The 17,077-nt window shown below is 46.2% G+C and overlaps 1 protein-coding gene and 3 non-coding genes across 6 annotated transcripts; 1 reads left to right on the plus strand and 3 right to left on the minus strand.

Moving 5' to 3' along the window:
* The first annotated feature begins 2,248 nt into the window (after nt 1-2,248).
* CPOX (coproporphyrinogen oxidase) lies at nt 2,249-11,855 on the plus strand. Of its 3 annotated transcripts, XM_075034276.1 has the most exons (8): nt 2,249-2,828; nt 2,946-3,089; nt 3,802-3,912; nt 4,839-4,980; nt 7,327-7,545; nt 9,318-9,422; nt 9,710-9,846; nt 9,929-11,034. In XM_075034276.1, the coding sequence occupies exons 1-8, from the start codon at nt 2,399-2,401 to the stop codon at nt 9,931-9,933; spliced, it is 1,293 nt and encodes a 430-aa protein (XP_074890377.1). In that variant the 5' UTR covers nt 2,249-2,398; the 3' UTR covers nt 9,934-11,034. The 3 variants fall into 3 exon arrangements, with proteins under 3 accessions (XP_074890377.1, XP_074890376.1, XP_074890378.1); XM_075034275.1 differs by having other exon boundaries at nt 9,710-11,034; XM_075034277.1 differs by lacking the exons at nt 9,710-9,846; nt 9,929-11,034 and adding an exon at nt 11,305-11,855 and having other exon boundaries at nt 2,265-2,828.
* A 449-nt stretch (nt 11,856-12,304) lies between these two features.
* On the minus strand, nt 12,305-12,376 carry TRNAD-GUC (transfer RNA aspartic acid (anticodon GUC)). The gene has a single exon. It is a non-coding gene; the product is annotated as a tRNA-Asp (tRNA).
* A 247-nt stretch (nt 12,377-12,623) lies between these two features.
* Nucleotides 12,624-12,697, minus strand: TRNAI-AAU (transfer RNA isoleucine (anticodon AAU)). The gene has a single exon. It is a non-coding gene; the product is annotated as a tRNA-Ile (tRNA).
* A 517-nt stretch (nt 12,698-13,214) lies between these two features.
* On the minus strand, nt 13,215-13,286 carry TRNAD-GUC (transfer RNA aspartic acid (anticodon GUC)). The gene has a single exon. It is a non-coding gene; the product is annotated as a tRNA-Asp (tRNA).
* Nucleotides 13,287-17,077: the final 3,791 nt, after the last annotated feature.

Consider the following 17,077-nt stretch of genomic DNA (forward strand, 5'->3'; position numbering starts at 1 on the left):
AGCATACGGCATTTGGCTCAAGTTTCAACCTTAAACTGCTGTTAGAGAGGAGTTAACGTGAGAGGATTCAGCACAGAAACAGTAGGAGGGTTTTACACTCTGTCGCTCCTCCTCACCTCCACCAGAGAGTGCAGTCTAACCATGCTTCAGCATCCAGCTGGAGAAATCCTAGTCTGTAAAGCAGCCGTGCTTCTAAGATTCAGCAGCAAGAGCAAGACGCTGACCTGACAATGTGGTTGCAGCCAAGGAAATTCTCACTAGATACGAGAAAAAATTCTTCCCGTTGGGGGTGGTGGAGTGCTGAGGCAGGAGCCCAGGCACGACGGGGGAGGAGGTTTTCCAAATGCAGCTGAACAAGGAAGGCCCTGCACAACCTCATCCAGACCAGGAACACTGAACCCCTGGGGTTGGACTAGAGACCTCCAGAGATCCCGTCCAGCTGAATTACTAGGTGTTATCAACCAAAATTTGCACTCAACCTAATACAGAAAAAAAATCATTAAATGCTCATCAGCACAAATGCATTTTACATGTCTTTTGGCCTCAGCATTTTTTTTTTTCCCCATTATAGTAGTGTCTAAAACCCACCCAAAGAGCAGAGCTTTACTACACTAAGTAGCATGGAAGTGCACAATGCACGCTGGTTGTCATGAAAATGTTTGGGTAAATCCGGTGGATGCAGTTCAAGAAGAAACTGAGCTATCACTGCCAGCCCTGGATAAAGAACTGTGGAAAGAGCTGCTAAGTGCAGCAAATTAAGCAGACTTACCACAGCCCCTAAGATGGTAGTGCCTTTCTCCCTCAGCCACAGATCTCTCCTGCAAATAATGACAGACTCCTTCCCTCACTCCTATCTCCAGTGGCTCAGGTCTCCTGTCTCATCAGGGATCCTGTCCTCCAGCTGAAGGCAGAAGAGAGACCAGCTCAGAGGTCTTCCATTCTTGCAGAGCTTCAGCAGTTTCACAGCATCCTCTGCTGCCAAAGAGCAGAATCGGATCAGAAATGAGGAAACGGACTAAGCCTTCAAGTGGAACGTTATCGCTTTATATGGACACCCCCCACCCCAATTACCCTACAACGAAAAGAGACAGATAACAAAGCCCTGATCCATATTAGGGACAAATCTCCTTGCCTTCCACAGAGCCACCCTTGAAACTGATCTCCTTTTGGGTATTACAGGCGCAAAACAGTCCAGAAATACTAGAAGCTCACGGTTTCCAAGGAACAGTCCCATACCAGAGTACAAACCGTGCAGCACTGGGCTTTTGAGGTAGCTGTTATTTTTCTCAGCCTAGCCCTCATATGGGTCCTCAATCAGTGACAGGTTTAATAAATGTCATTACTTACTGGAAAATAATGGTATGCTTATTTAAAAAAATAACATTAGTATATCAGCTGTTTGATTTGAAAGAAAACTCTCATAGCTAGGTTCAGCACAGTATCATCATCAATGGCTGCACTGTCACTTACGTGTTTGCTTGAGAAAACTGTCATTTTATTTGCTTGCTAAAGTCTCTCGCTATTGTGCTAGTTGCTTTGTTGTACTGTCCCACTGTTGTCACAGCTGATGGTGATGATGTTGACAATACAGCTGATGTCGAGGCAGCTGACAAAATAGAAAATAATTTTAATGGATCTGGTGCCAACATCAGCACCAAGAAAATCAAAGTCTGAACTGTCAGTTGGTGCTACACTGTACCTTTCAACATCTGGCTCTACATAACCCTTCTCCTTACTACTCCGAATTTTTTTTTATTAGGAAAGAAAATATGCTTCTACTTTAGAAAGAACAAAGGTGTAAGCATGTGCCCTCTCAAATCCATGGGAAAAATTCCCATTGCACTAAGCTGTCAGTCCCACATACTAGTCAGGTCCTAAAAAACCATTACTGCGAGTGTAAAACCAGCAATGCCACACACAGGTGAGCAATTCCACTCGGTTCATAGGACAGCTCAAGAAAATACATCTTTACTCCTATTCCAGCCATGCCTGGCCCTGTGCAAGCCTTCACTCACACAGCGACCCTGCAGCCTCAAGCAAGCTGTATCGACGAAGCCGGGTTATTCGACACCAGTACGCTGAAACGTTTTACGGGCGCAAGGACAGCAGCCCCCTCGCCCAAGGCCGCACCGGGCGGGCCGCGGCGCCCGAGCGCTCCCTCCACCGATGCGTCTCCCAGCCGCAGCACCCACACGGGGCGGGCAGCCGGGCGCCAACCCAGCTGCGGGGGCACCCACCCGGGACGAACTCCCCTGCGCAGAGCCAGACCCTATCTCCACGGCCATAAACACATGTTTATATACCGCGCGGAGCGGAGCGGCCCCGCCTCGGCCCGGCCCCCGCTCGGCTCGGCCCGGCCCGGCCCGCCCCGCCGGTTAGTGCGGCTCTAGTGCCCGTCATGGCGGCGGCCGCGCAGCTGCTCCGCGGGGCCGCCCGCAGCCCGCCCGCCCTCGCTCTCGCCGCCGCGGCGGGCCGCCGGGCGCTGGGCTCCGCGCCGCCGGGGGCGGCAGCGGCGGCGGCGGGCCGGGGGGGTCGGCGGGCGGCGCTGGCGGCGGCGGGGGCGCTGGGCGGGCTGGGGCTGGGGTTGTGGCGGCGGCAGCAGGCCGCCATGGCGGCGTCCGAGGAGGACGAGAAGGAGGAGGAGGAGCTGCGGCGGCGGTTCATGGCGCCGCCGGTGAGCGGGCTGCGGGAGCTGCGGCGGCGGCGGCGGGAGCTGCGGAGCCGCATGGAGCTGCTCATCATGGAGACGCAAGGGGAGGTGTGCCGCGCCCTGGCCGCGCTGGACCCCGGCGCCGCCTTCGCCGTCGACACCTGGGAGCGGAAGGAAGGTACGGGGGGACCGCGGGGGGCACCCCGGGCTCGGGCACGCCGCGGGGGCGGCGGCCGCCCCGGCCCCGGTCCCGGCCCCGGCCCCGGCGCGGGATGAGCCTGGCGTTCGTTGGCAGGCGGAGGCGGCATCAGCTGCGTGCTGCAGGACGGCGAGGTCTTCGAGAAGGCGGGTGTGAACGTGTCCGTGGTGTTCGGGCTCCTGTCCGAGGAGGCGGCGCGGCAGATGCGAAGCAGGGGGAAGTCTCTGAAAGCCAAAGACGGTAAGGTGGCCGGCGGGCAGAGGGGGGTAGGGGACGGGGACGCCTTCACCCCACCGTTCCCGTGCGGGTTCTCTGAGAGCAGCCTGGCCCTTGAGCAGAACGTGAGGAAGGCCGGACGGTTCAACGCTCAAGGGAAGGTGTCGTTTGTGTCATGGTGGTTTCTAAGCAGTAAGCCTGGCAGGTGGAGTTTCATGTCCCTAAAAATCTAGGTATCGGAGTGCTTCTCCCTCTGTCTTGCTGCTTTAAGCAATGTGCTGTAGGCGCAGGTTGTTTCTCAATAACGATGCTGTAGCGCAACAGTGAAACAGCGCAGGAGTTACGTACCAAAGAGGTGGAGGGAAGGAACCAAAAATACCCAAAGGCTAAAGAGGATTCAACCCACGTTTGCGTAGCAAAGGGTAACTGTGAGGACTGGGAGTGGTGGAAAGCCTTAGCAGGGCCTTACATTTTAAGTAGTCTTCATCTAATGGGTGCTGTAACATACCGTTGCGTTTTAGGACAAGTACAAGAAAAAAGCTTTTAGTTAGGTGCACAGAAGTGTGTGGATGAGAAGTAAATTGCCCATTGATCAATAATTAGGGTGACCCAACATGAGAAATTTTCTTGTAGTGGAACAGTAGCTTGGAACCTAAGGAAAAATTGTGATGTTCCTTAAATGATAATAGATTATTTGAAGAACTGACGGCTTCTTTTCGTGCCTCTTCTTATCTAGGGAAACTGCCTTTTTGCGCCATGGGTGTGAGCTCTGTTATCCATCCAAAGAACCCTCATGTTCCAACCATGCACTTCAATTACAGATACTTTGAAATTGAAGAAGCGGACGGTAAGAATTTTAATCTGATGAAGTATGTACAAAATGCCTGACTCCACGTGAAGGAAGTGTGAACACATGGCTAGGGTAAGAGGTTAAGGGCTGGTCCAGGTTTGTTCCCAGCTGTGCCAAGAGTCTGTTCTGTAGCACCGGATCTCTTAATCTCTTCGTTTATGCATTTGTAAAATTGGTGTGATGTGTGCATCTGGTAAAGGGGTTTCTGATTTAAGTTAAAATGTAGGAGGTTATAAATATATGTAAAACATATTAAAAGAAGCAACTCTAGAATTAATAGAAGAAAGGTCTGTGAAGGACTGATAAGCATTCTGGTCAGGATGTACCTTTGTCTCAGAAGCTGGGGGGGTGTACTGTCAGAAACATCACTCTCTAACTGCATTGTGCCTTTTTTATCTGAGTTTCTGCAACTTGCCGCTGTCAGAAGCAGGGCTCCAGGCTAGGTGGTGAAACGCTGAGAGGCCATCTGTACCTTGGGACAGTGTATGTACTGTCAGAAGCTCAAAGAGAGTTTTCTTTCAGTTATTTTGCCAGAGCATTATGGGTCATTTCTAGCCAATTACTTCCCTGGCTTTAATAATGATGTTCCCTTTCTTTGGCATGCAGTAAAATGTTTCTGGATTCTTGAATAGGAGTTGCCAGCCCATCTTGTGAAATTGATCTCCTGTAGTCAGGGTCAGTCGTCCAAAATACTGAACAAATGGTTTTCACTCCTTTGAAGTTTGTTTCATGTTTTCCTGAATTCACTGGTTATTGCACTACCTCGAGCTCAAATTTTTCATGTTTGAGGTTTAGGGACACCACTGAATAGTGATTTTGGTTTGTATTTTAAAAGTAGTTGTTAGTTCTTGGTGAATCAGTAGTAACATATTGCCGTTTGGAAGTTTAAAAGGAAAATGTTGCTGTGTGCCTCTCTCCTATAGGAACTAAACAGTGGTGGTTTGGTGGTGGGACGGACCTCACGCCAACTTACTTGAATGAAGAGGATGCCGTTCATTTTCACAAGACTCTAAAAGAAGCCTGTGACAAGCATGATCTGAAGCTGTATCCCAAGTACAAGAAATGGTATGTGGGGAGAGATGTGCTTGGGTTCCTTTTGTGGGAGCAGAAGGCAGCAGGCACTGGGTATTGCGACTTAAGTGTACTCTAGGAACAGAAGGTTCTGCTGTCTTTTGAAAAGTATCAGCAAACCCTAATGAAAATAAGCAGATGTGTACTGGGACAAAATGTAGTCTAAAACAATCTCTTATTTACAGAGGCCTGAGTTTTTCAAATCAGAGGGCTGACAACTAGGATTGTAAGTCTATGGCCCAAATAAAAACCAAGCTGACTCTACAAGATTGTGTAAGCCACAGACTTCACTAGGCAACTTAAAAATTCTTTTTAGCCTCTGGTGTTAAACTAGGGCAAGACTTTTGCCCCATGGACTTGCATAAATTCTCCTTACAGTGAACTCATGGTAAATGTGCATGATTTTAGTGTGAGCTCTTGGGCCAGCGCTGCTGTTCTGAAAATCCCACTCCAGTTTTTTCTGCCTTCACTCTGACCTCCATGAATTTTTTTTTTTTTTTTTTTTTTGCCAGTTAGGTAAAAGAGCTTGTCCTTGATGTAGAAGGTTCATAATTTTGATGGAGCTGTACTTTTTTTCCAGTGACACATTCACTGAGAGTTCAACAACGTATTCTCTAAAGATGCAAACTTTGAATGTTCTTCTTGAGCTGAGAGATAAAAGTGATGGGATTCTCCTCTGTTCAGTGGGGGCTTGCTGCTCTGTGTCTGATAATCCTATCTACAACAAGCTGTAGTATCCAGGAAGGAGGGGTTACCCTTTTGTAAGCTACCAGGTCTTGTCTGAGGACAGGAGATAAAGTGGGTGTTGTAGCTCGGGTGGCAACCAATTAGTAGAGAAGCACATCTTACAACCTTAAGACTACAGTCTTGCTCTCTGAGGAATTTTTACATGGTAGTTCGGTGTCTGCCTTACTGGTCAGGTTGTTTGCAGCATAAGTAGGCTAGCAATGCTGGCTGCAGGGGCTCGCAGAGAAGGACTCCTGTTCTTAGTCTGAGAGAGCTCAGGGCAGGACTAACTGTATCCCATGTACAAAGGCAGTTTTCTCAGTCCCAGCATGAGTGTTCCTGTAAGCAGCAGCTGTGTAGGGGCATGCGGTCCTCATTGCCAGAGCAGTGTCAATCTCCTCTGAGCTTCTACTAATTAGCGTTGCCCCTTTTCCCAACTTCTCAAACATAAAAGCTCTTGTTACATTTACCATGCTGTCTTCCTGATGTAGCTTTAGCTTTAAGACTTCCATCAGGTTTGTTCTCTTCTGCATTTCTGACTCAGCCTTTTTTCCTAACTCTTCCTGCTGCCATAAAATAAAAAAGCTGATCATCCCAGTGATAAAAAAATACCTTAGGTTATCTGTTACATCTCCACATCTCTCCTGCTATGGCCATGCCATTTATATTGCTTGAGAACAGTGACTGTGGATGGATACATGTATGGAAAACTAGTCCTAAAGGAAGGCAAGGTTTCCTTGCTGTTGATGGTTTCTGCTTCCTACTTCCCTTCCATTTCTCCCCCACGTGAAGACTTGCAGGGCATAGCTGCTCCAGCAAGCAACTATAAGCAAGATAGGGTGTGGATACAGTGAATCAGCTAATTTATAGTGATTGCACACCTACATACTCCCAGTAAATACAAAAGAGATTAATTGCCTCCCTATTGTAGGATAAGCTGCACTTACTCCTTCGTAAACTTGAACATGAGCCATGAAAAGCCACTGCTAGAATGACTCTGTCTTCCAAGTTTATCTATTAAAAAGCCTTTTTCCAAGGAAGGCTGCCTCGTTTTCGATTTTTCCTTAAGTGACAGTGGCTTTCTTATCTGGTCTTGGGTTTTTAGATTCTTTTAGTTTTGATGCAGAAAATCAATTATTTTACTAGAATGGCAAAAAGAGTAAAGATCTCTTCCAAGTTTATTTTGAGTTCATCTGAAAACTGTACGAATAATTTGGGATCTACATATAATTCTGCGAATGAAATCTAGAAGCAGCCCTTAAGGTGAAGTTTTGAAATCAGGTGTCCCTCCTCTGTATAGGTAGAGGATATGGATTTGCTCACTCTACGTGGAAGCATCTGCTATGGTGTTTGAGTGTTAAGTGTTCAGTGACTGTTGCAGAGACTGTTTAATCAGAGCTTTTACTGTAAGTGAATGCAGGAGTACTTTCCAGATGGTGCTGTACCATCCTGGCTCTCAAGTCTCAGTGAAACAGTGGGGCACCCGGCACTGCAGGAACTGACTTCTGGTCAATATTTCACTAGTGCCGTCTTGTGCCACATAGCTGTATGGAGTTCTGTTCATTTCTTTGAATATTGTGGATGATATTAATAATAGTCTGCTGCTGCTTCTAGGTGTGATGACTACTTCTATATCAAGCACCGTGGTGAGCGAAGAGGGATTGGAGGCATATTCTTTGACGATGTGGACTCTCCCTCCAAGGAGGAAGTATTCCAGTTTGTGAAGAGCTGTGCCAAAGCTGTTGTTCCTTGTTATGTTCCCATTGTGAAAAGGCACTGCCATGACTCCTTCACACCAGAGGAGAAGCTATGGCAGCAGCTTCGGAGAGGACGGTGAGTACTGAAGGAGCAAAAGAATACATGGGAGGTGGATTATGCTGGCGAGAAAAAAAATGAGGTAGTTCTTCATGATTGCAGGTTTATGTCCTGTTGTGGTATGGGCTAAGTTTGGGTGAGTGCTCTAAAGCTCACCAGAGAATTTCAACATTTTTATGCACAGAATTAATTTTGAAATCCAATGCTAGATTGCCGAGGAGGGTGCAAAGGTACTAGCACACCCTCATCTGTATCTCCCACTCTCTCATGCTGCAGCACAAGCAACCCATACAAAATGTCACAGTTTCTCTCCAACTCCTTCAAAACCCATGAGAAGCTGCTGCTTTTTAACAGGCAAAGGGATGCGTACATGTGTGCCTGGTGTCCTGAATCCTGCCCTCTCCTGCAGCCCAATGATACAGGATATAGGACTGCCCTGTGACATGAGGAGCATAAAAGGGATGAGGGAGTCATGCTTCCTATTCAGTAATGAAGCTAAACCCCAGAAAGTCATGAAATAACTGTACCCAAGAGTACTTTTCAGCTTCTTACATACATATTTATTCCATCTGATCTTGGCATTGAAATGAGGACACAGTGTATTGTTTGTAAAGGAATAAAGATACAGAGGGGTTCTGTTTTTCTGGCATGGTCCAAAGTCACTGTAACTTAAAAGACTTTGGAGGATGCTTGTTAATGTGAACTGTTAATGCTGCAAAAGCTTAAGTACATTGGCAGATATGGTTGTACTCTTCCTCTATGTCCTGTGATTGTGTAAGCATATGGAGAAATGAGCATACATGTGCTTTGTGCAGAACCAGGGGGTCTTTAGTTTCTGCCTCTTCTGCAGAGCAATCTGTGAGAGTGGCATAGAGAAGGCTTAAGCGTTCAAGTTTAGATCACTAGTCGGCAGCAGTTACTCAAATAAGCGTATATGCTTAATTTGGTGGGACTGTTGGGAGTGTTGGGCTTTTAGGATGCAGTCTGTGGATGTGATTTAATAAGGGGGAATAGCTTCTTTAAGCTGCAGCCAGGACCACCTCACGAGGCCTGCTTATTTCCCTGGATCTGTTTGCAGGTTATTGGACTAGGTAAAGCTCTCCATTTCTGCAAATAGATAACAGCTCCTCCCTTCCTGTACCTCTGTTAAGTACTAATACCTCAGTACTGGTTATTACGATAACCCCTGCTGAACTGTCACTGCTTTGTTCCTACGCTGGGGGCATAAAATCATCTATTCTGGCATTTAAAAGTCCCAGTCAGTACTCTGAAGGTGTGTGACTTCTGCTGCTTTCCAGATCTCCCCAAGAAACAGAAAATCTTGTTCTGACCCTGCTGCTTATGTGTCCTTCAACATGGAGGACTGCACAGTAGGTTTTCCTGTGGTCATTTCCAGTTCCTTTAAGGCCCCTTTTAATGTCTGACACCACCATACAAAAGAGTACTAGCATAACCAAGCTAAACTTGGTGTCAAGCTTGCCAGCAGGGTTGAGGCCTGGGAGAAGTAAGCTAGTAGAGCACCATGCAGAATGCTCTCCTTTGAATAGTTTGTCTGCTCTAGTTTGTTAGCTAAGGTCATTATATCCGATGCTTTGTGGAGTGGCAAGGTCACACCTGCATTCCTATACAGAGGATGCTAGAGAACAGCTGGCCCCAAAACAGGGTTCATTCTGACACCCAACACAGCAGAAAGACAGGCTGGTTTTGTTTGATGTCTGCCAGTTGAAGAGGCACAACCAACTTCTGATAATGGACTTGTTTTTTCTGTTGCATCTTTTCACTCCCCATAGGTATGTAGAGTTCAATTTGGTTTATGACAGAGGTACGAAGTTTGGCCTCCTGACACCAGGATCAAGAATTGAAAGCATTCTTATGTCTCTGCCATTGACTGCAAGGTAAGGGCATAGTTATGTGGAGTTGCAGGTAGGCACTGTTCTTGTTAAAATACTTCGTAGGATTAAATCAAAGGTCTGTCCTGGTGTCCAGTCTCTTTAACAGCGGTTAGTTCATGCCTGATCCAAGAACTGGCCAAATATGTGCAGATGCTTCTCTGGTCTGCTACACTCGCCCAATTGCCACTAATGTGTGGCCTAGATATTTTCTGACAAAAAAAAGTTGTGTTTTTTGGGCTTAGTACCTCTTGATAGATTTTTCCCTCCTCGCTTCATGGGTTTTTGTTTAGTACCTCTTTGAAACCATGTGAGCTTCTGGCAGTCCTGACAAGCCTGTGGCAAGGACTTCCACAGTTTAGCTGTGTGTTGTATGAAAAAGTGCCTCTTTGTTCTCTACTTGCACCTGATGACTTCATTCGACTTTTCAGTGAGTAACCAGATTTTCTTCCTGTTCATTTTCTCCATAAGTTCTTACTTTACTTGCTTCTGGTTTTTTCCTTGTTTTCCAGGCTGATGAGTCCCACTCATTTTAATTTTTGTACAGTAGCTGTTCCATATTGTTGATTACATTTGCTACTTTCTCTAGGCTTAAGTTTTCTATGCCCTTCCTGAACTGGGGGATAAGGAACATACAACATAAGCTACATATGTGTATCCAAGATGCAGGTGTGCTGCTGACTCATACAGTGGCATAATGATGTTTTAGTTCATTATTCCTTTCATAATCCTAATATGCTGTTTGCTGGTTTTGACTGCTGCTAAGCATTGAGCTGGCTTTTTCGTAGAATTGTTATGATGCCAAGATCTTTTCTGGGCAATAAAAGTTAACTCAGTCTCTCAATGTGTATGTAACTTTTTTCTGTGTGCATCCCTTCAGATCAGTCAACAGTGAATTTCACCCACCATTTTATTGCTCAGTTGCTTGGCTCGATATTTACTCTTTTCAACTGCCTTTTTAGGTTTTGACCTATCTTGCTTAATCTTGCAATATCAGCAAACTCTGTCACTTACTATTTACTCCCCTTTTTAGGTTGCTTTTAGATATGCTGAATAGCACAGGCCCTATCATGAACTTCATAAACTTCATTAGTGACCTCCTTCCACTAGGAAAACTGACCTTTGCCTGCTATCCCTTAAGCATGAAGGCACTCATGTTCTCACCATGTAGCTTCATCCCGCTCCCAACACTAGATGTGTCCCTGACCTGGTGGTGTAGCGTGGTCCTATCTTTTGATTTCATTGCTGGGATGATCTGGTTTTGCTTGTTTTCGTCAAAATAAATAGCTCACTTCACAGCATGAATGGGTCCTTCCTGGGGGGGGGGGGGGAAAGGAAAAAGGTTGTACTCATCCGTTTGTGACTGCTGACACTTTTCTTCCTCTGTGATGACCCTTTTAACTGCCTTTTCAATAAATAGTAGTCTCATCACCTTTGTTTTTAAAACTAAGATTCAGCAAGGACTTGTAGGGCTTCCAGTCCAGCTTCTGGAAAAACTAGGTCTCGTGTCCTCACTGTCAGAATTGTCTGGGTTCCTTTTTTTGCTCGTCTTCCTCATGATACTAGTGTGTCACAAGAGACAGATCTTTGCAAATAAACCTGCATACATTGTGGGGTAGGGGGCACTGCTCTTTCCTTTTTCTTTGTTCTTTCAGCCTTTCCAGAAGTTGGGAAGAAGATTGAGCTAACATTTCTCCTGTTTATTCCTGTATTATTTGTTTTTACTGAACTTAATCACTTGTAGCTGTATTGTCACCTGATCCTAGAGTGCCAACTGTGTATGTAGCTGTGCATCCTGAGAAAAGGCAACTAAAGTCCAAATGTAGCCTGGTGTGGGAGAGGTCATTGCCAGCTGAGCAGTCTGAGTGAGTTTCCCCTCTCCCTGCAGGTGGGAGTACATGCACACCCCTCCAGAGAGCTCGAGAGAAGCAGAAATCCTGGAGGTTCTGCGCAATCCCAAAGACTGGGTGCACTGACACGGATTGTGAACAAGATGGATTGCTTACACTGAGCCATTATGAAAGAACAGGAACGCCTGCAAACCAGCTCATTCAAACTGCTGTTGCATGGCGTCTTAGTATAGCTATTTATACTCTTACCTGGTGCCTTAATAATGCTGTAGACTTGTAACTTGCAAATATGTGAACTCATTCTTTAAGATTGATCAGCTAATGTTATCACCCTGTTGATGTTGCCTTGTGAAGGACTGCTGACACCCTCACAGGACTACTGTGCATGCTTAAGAACTCCCTCACCTGATTTGTTTGACTGCAATATGGTAAAACTACTGTGAAGTGTTTTCCCAGTGGAATGAAAGCATTATCTGTGCCTAAATAGCACTGCTTACTCTTGGAACATGTTGGGATGTTTTAGATATATTTTTTTTAAAAGAATAAAGGGAATATTGGGTATGATTTTAAACCTTAAACCCTGCTTTCAGGAAGTTGTGGAAAAGGTGGTACTTAATCACATACATTTTCATGCTATTCACATTGACTTTGGTTTGCGGGGGGGGGGGTGTTTTCAGATGTATTGCAGCAGCATGACTTGACTGATCAGTGACTAGGAGATTCTGGGGTGGGGTCCTAGTCTCACCTGATGAGAGAAGGCTGGCTGTCTATTTTGAGGAGAAAACCTTTCAGCACTGTGCATCTCGGTTGTGATCTAGACAGGATAACAACCTGCCTCGGGCCAGTCGTCTTTGCCAGGGAGGTCAGGGGCAGCTCAGGAAGCTGTTGGGTGTTGACCCGAGCTCCTCCCAATAGAACTTCATGCTGCTCCCAGCCCTGGGCTGATTGTTCCTTATTCCCCGGCATGAACCTCGTCGGGGACGCCGCGGGGAAAAGCAAGGGCAGCAGGTCCTATCCCCTCCCCGGAAAAAGCAACACCTCCCCGTCGGGGAATCGAACCCCGGTCTCCCGCGTGACAGGCGGGGATACTCACCACTATACTAACGAGGAGCGGTGTAGCGGCGGGCCAGCTTCCCGCCAGGACGTGGTACGACGTCGCCTTTGGCGGGTTTCTGGCCTGCGGGTGGCGGCTGGCCTGGCGCCCCGCCAGGCCCGCTCACACTCGCTGCCCTCTGATCGCCGAAGTCAAGTTTCCCTTTGGGGGCTACCGTGTTCATACGTCCTCCTCTAAAATAAAATAAAGAACATTCAGTAAAAGCCAGCGATCGCCTCACCTCCAAAAGAAAAAAACAAAGAATGGCCCGTACGGGGATCGAACCCGCGACCTTGGCGTTATTAGCACCACGCTCTAACCAACTGAGCTAACCGGCCAATCTGCGCGGCGTCTTGCGCGTCCACGCCCTCCCACGGACACGCCGCGGCTGGAAGCGCTGCCGGGAGCTGCCCCCGCGGTCGCCGCACCCGCAGCGTTACCGCGCCCGGTGTTTTTAAAAGCCGCGTCGGCGGGACGTTTCAGGGAGCTCTGGCAGAGCAGCAGGGAGGGACATTAACCGGGGTGACGGTAATTGCTAAAATGGACACTTTCAAAATTCTGTTTTGTCTGCGCCCCCCTCCTCCGGTCCGCGGGCGGCGTTCACCGGCGGCACGGAGCGGCTCGGCAGGGCCGCACACGGACTCACGCCTCCCGGCAGGGGGGGCAGTCCCACGGAAACGACCCGCCACGCTTTCCCCTTCCGCTCCCCAAGCGGCTCCCGCCCGCGGGAACACGGACGCCGACGCCCCAGAGCAGCTCCCGATCGTCTCCCTCCCTCACGCCCACGCCGCGGACGGGGCTGCGGTGGGAGGAGGAGGAGCAGGAGCGCTCCTCGGGGGTAAAAGGCGACGCCTCCTCCCCGTCGGGGAATCGAACCCCGGTCTCCCGCGTGACAGGCGGGGATACTCACCACTATACTAACGAGGAGCGGGGTGCGGGCGGTGCCCCCCCCGCTGAGCCCCAAGAGCCGCCTTTGGGGCCGCCGCCCGCCCTCGGTGCCATCGCGCCGCGAGCAGAGTGCATACAAAAGCACTCTCCGCAAAAAAGACTGCAAAGCTGCCACTAGGAGACTGATATGAGGAGACAGTCATAGATCTGGTGTAAGAAAATCTGGAGCTAGAAAGGAATAGGACAGGAGATATCTGATGCAAAAAAGAGCAGAAAGACCCAGATGTGCATGAAGAAGAAACAGAAACCCACAAAATAAAGGCTTCTAAGTTGAAAAAGCATAATTTATCAGTGAGATATACGGGCTTAAATAAAAATAATTGTGGGCAGTCCAGAAAAAGTAATTATTTAGTTAGCTACACATCTGGAAGAATCTGCAAAAAGCCACATACCTAAGAAAAGCAAACCTGACGTAGTCCAAATTCCATAGGCAGTGTTTTCCTTTTGTGACCCCTCAGCAGCATCGCTAGGTCACTAAAACTGTGGGACTCCAAGACTGTAGGTTTTCGTCTGTCAAAGAGACCCCAGTCCTCAGGAAGCTGATCAAAAGATTCATAGTACTGAAGTAATACAACCACTCCAGATGCCAGCTGAAGAGTACCTGTCATAAGCAGAATATAGATTTTAAACTCCAGTCTGTCTCATGCTCTCTTGTTAAACACACTTTTAAAGGATTTTGTTAGAACCCTGAGATCAAGAAACATCATAACAAAAACACTAGTCAGAGAAGAGAGAAGCTTTAAGGTTGACTTTATATTTCTGCTATTGTGAGGCAGACCTCATCTCACCGTAAACTAATTTCAGAATAATGAATTAACTAAATTCAAAGCACAGAACAGTGCAATTCTACACTCTTGCATCCTTTTGTCCTGATGCTGACAGCCAAATAACTTTGAACACTTGGATTCATCACACTTAATTTTTGTGCATATTCTGGTGGTTCTTGATTGCAAAATGGAACAGTAAAAATAAGTGAAAGCACATTGTTCCAGTAATATCAGCTGCAGAAACAGGGAAGTGAAGGAAGGGTAAGAGAGAGCAACAATTGCGTTAGCATCAAACATGATTTTTTCTCAACAGTTAAGTTCTGTGAGGGGGAGAAATGGGAAGCCACTGTACTTTCAAAGATGAGAGCAGTTTCAGAAATCCCTGAGCTATGCACGTCTTCCTTCAAAACATTTTTATGATGTAGTCTATTTTCAAACCTGCAGAAGGGGCTGAACTGTTGAAGAACATCCAGGAGAGAATCTGTATCACCTACAGCTCAGCTCCCATTTTCTGCTGCAAAACATACACTCTTTACCATAGTACACTAGGCTGAAAACTGTAGTAGTTCAGAAGTTGATCTGCATGCAGACAGGACACTACTTCCTTGCAGTCAAACTGTGGCTCAGGATTTTTAGGGTAGATGACTAAGAACAGTAACATTTTCAGCATACAATTTTAATCAGATGCCCTGAGCTTGTCTGAACTCTCACTGACATTAAAGAAATACAGCCATAAAATAATCTGTCCTCTTAAAAACAAAAACAACAACAAAAAAAACCCCACACAAACCAAAATGACACCCACAAGCTTAAGAGATACTTAGATAATTGACAGTGGCAGATTTTAAATATGTCCTAACAAATGCCCTTAAATGAAAACCGAAAGACTTAGCCTGACTTTCCCAAAAGCTTTGAGGAATTTAAGTGCATCAAACACCAAAACAAATACTAGCTTTGCCCCTTAGCGCAGAGACAGACAGGGTAGGTCACCTTTTTAGGGACCAGGATTAATCCTAGACTTTTATCCTTAAAGCAGTGGCTTGTGCTCTAGCCTCTCTTAGTTTTGCACTAAGCCTGGAAAACTCTCGAGGGCTGTGCACTGAAAAAACCCCAACCTTGACCACGAAAGACATGCTGAGCTACCTGGCATACCAACCAAGGCAATTCCTGTCACAGGGGGAATCAGCATTAACAATCTAACAGAAAAGCTGGGATAAGACCTCCAGAGCAGGAGATTGCTCAGTAAAGAAAGAACAACTGGGAATTTGCACACCAGCAGCCAGAAGAAGCAACTGCAATGAAACACAGTGCTTTCCAGTAATCTTATATGCCACATACACATGAAACCACAAACGTAATCTAAAAGCTTTGCTTTTTGCTGAGTTTGATCTGCCTCTGCAGTCTTTTGCTCCATCTGTGCTCATCCTCCTCTTCATCGTCGCTTATTGGCACACAAGCAGACATACCCATTATTTGGGCAATCACACTTGATACATTAGTTTCCAGAATGGAAAATTACAAAGAACAGACAAGTCAGAATCCTTCTGAGAACTGACAGACTATTAAAAAAAAAGTAGACTGGAAACCAGTTTATTACCTCAGTTTATGAAATTTCACATTAGCACTAGGACAAGTAAGATTTATGTCTTTCTGCAAGACAACAGGTCCTTTGCAAAGTGCCTAGGGATTTCAGAAATAACTCAAACCCTTTTTAAAATGCACTTTGAAGTTTGCCCGTACTTTAAGAGTGTAAATAGATTTTAGCCCTCATGATTGGTTAGGAGAGGGTCTCTTGGCTTTAGTATGATAGTCTATGCTGCTACTCTTTCCCCTCACCACATGCAGAAGTCAAAATTTTCCAAGCAATACAGGAATTTTTGCTGCATATTGCCACATAGATCAAAGAAGTCTAAAAACAAAGCTAAGGGAATATATGAAATTATGTGCTGTATATAAAGTGTTGTGATTTAACCCTAGCCAGCAACTAAGCACCATGGAGCCGCTCACTTACTTCCCCCCCCCCCCCCAGTGGGATGGGGGTGAGAATCAGGAGAAAAAAGGTAAAACTCATGGGTTGAGATACGAACAGCTTAACAGAACAGAAAGGAAGAATATAATAATAATAACAATAATAACATGACAATGATAATAATAATAAAAATAATTGGAATATACAAAACAAGTGATGCACAATGCAATTGCTTACCGCTTGCCGACCAATGCACAGTTAGTTCCGAAGCAGCGATCCCCCCACTCAGGCCAACTCCCCCCAGTTTATATATTCAACATGACGTCACATGGCATGGAATATACCCTTTGGCCAGTTTGGGTCAGCTGCCCTGGCTGTGTCCCCTCCCAACTTCTTGTGCCCCTCCAGCCTTCTTGCTGAGTGGGCACGAGAAACTGAAAATCCTTGACTTAGTCTAAACATTACTTGGCAAAAACTGAAAACATCAGTGTGTTATCAACATTCTTCAAAACATAGCACTGTACCAGCTACCAGGAAGACAATTAACTGTATCCCAGCCAAAACCAGGACATAAAGAAATAGCATTACTGAATTCAAGTGTCTTGGTTTTGCAACTGCATTTGTCTGTGAAAGCTTTTAATGACAATGTGCAAAGATTTGATGTAGCTTTGGCAGCAGAAAAATTCTGAGCTGACTGTCTTTGTGGACTGCCTTTTGTGTCATCTAACTTGCTCTGAGAAGATCCTAGAAGTCAGAATCTGTATTTTTCTTAATGGGATCCACTGTATTCAGCCAGCATGAGTTCAGGTGTCTTCCAAAGGTGCTCTTCGCCTTTGCCAACAGTCTGCAAAGCTTAATCTCTATCTTTTTACACTGCCATATTATTAAGCCTGATCCTTTTTTTTTTTTTAAGTTCTTCCAAAGTTATTTATCACTCAGTCCTTTGAAAATACCCTTTTCCATGAAAATGATGAAATAATTATTTCAGTATTTAAAAAAAAACCCAAGCAGCACAGTTTGTATTGCTTCTATAA

This window comes from Buteo buteo, chromosome 8 (assembly GCF_964188355.1).
Source record: "Buteo buteo chromosome 8, bButBut1.hap1.1, whole genome shotgun sequence".
Taxonomy (NCBI): Eukaryota; Metazoa; Chordata; class Aves; order Accipitriformes; family Accipitridae; genus Buteo; species Buteo buteo.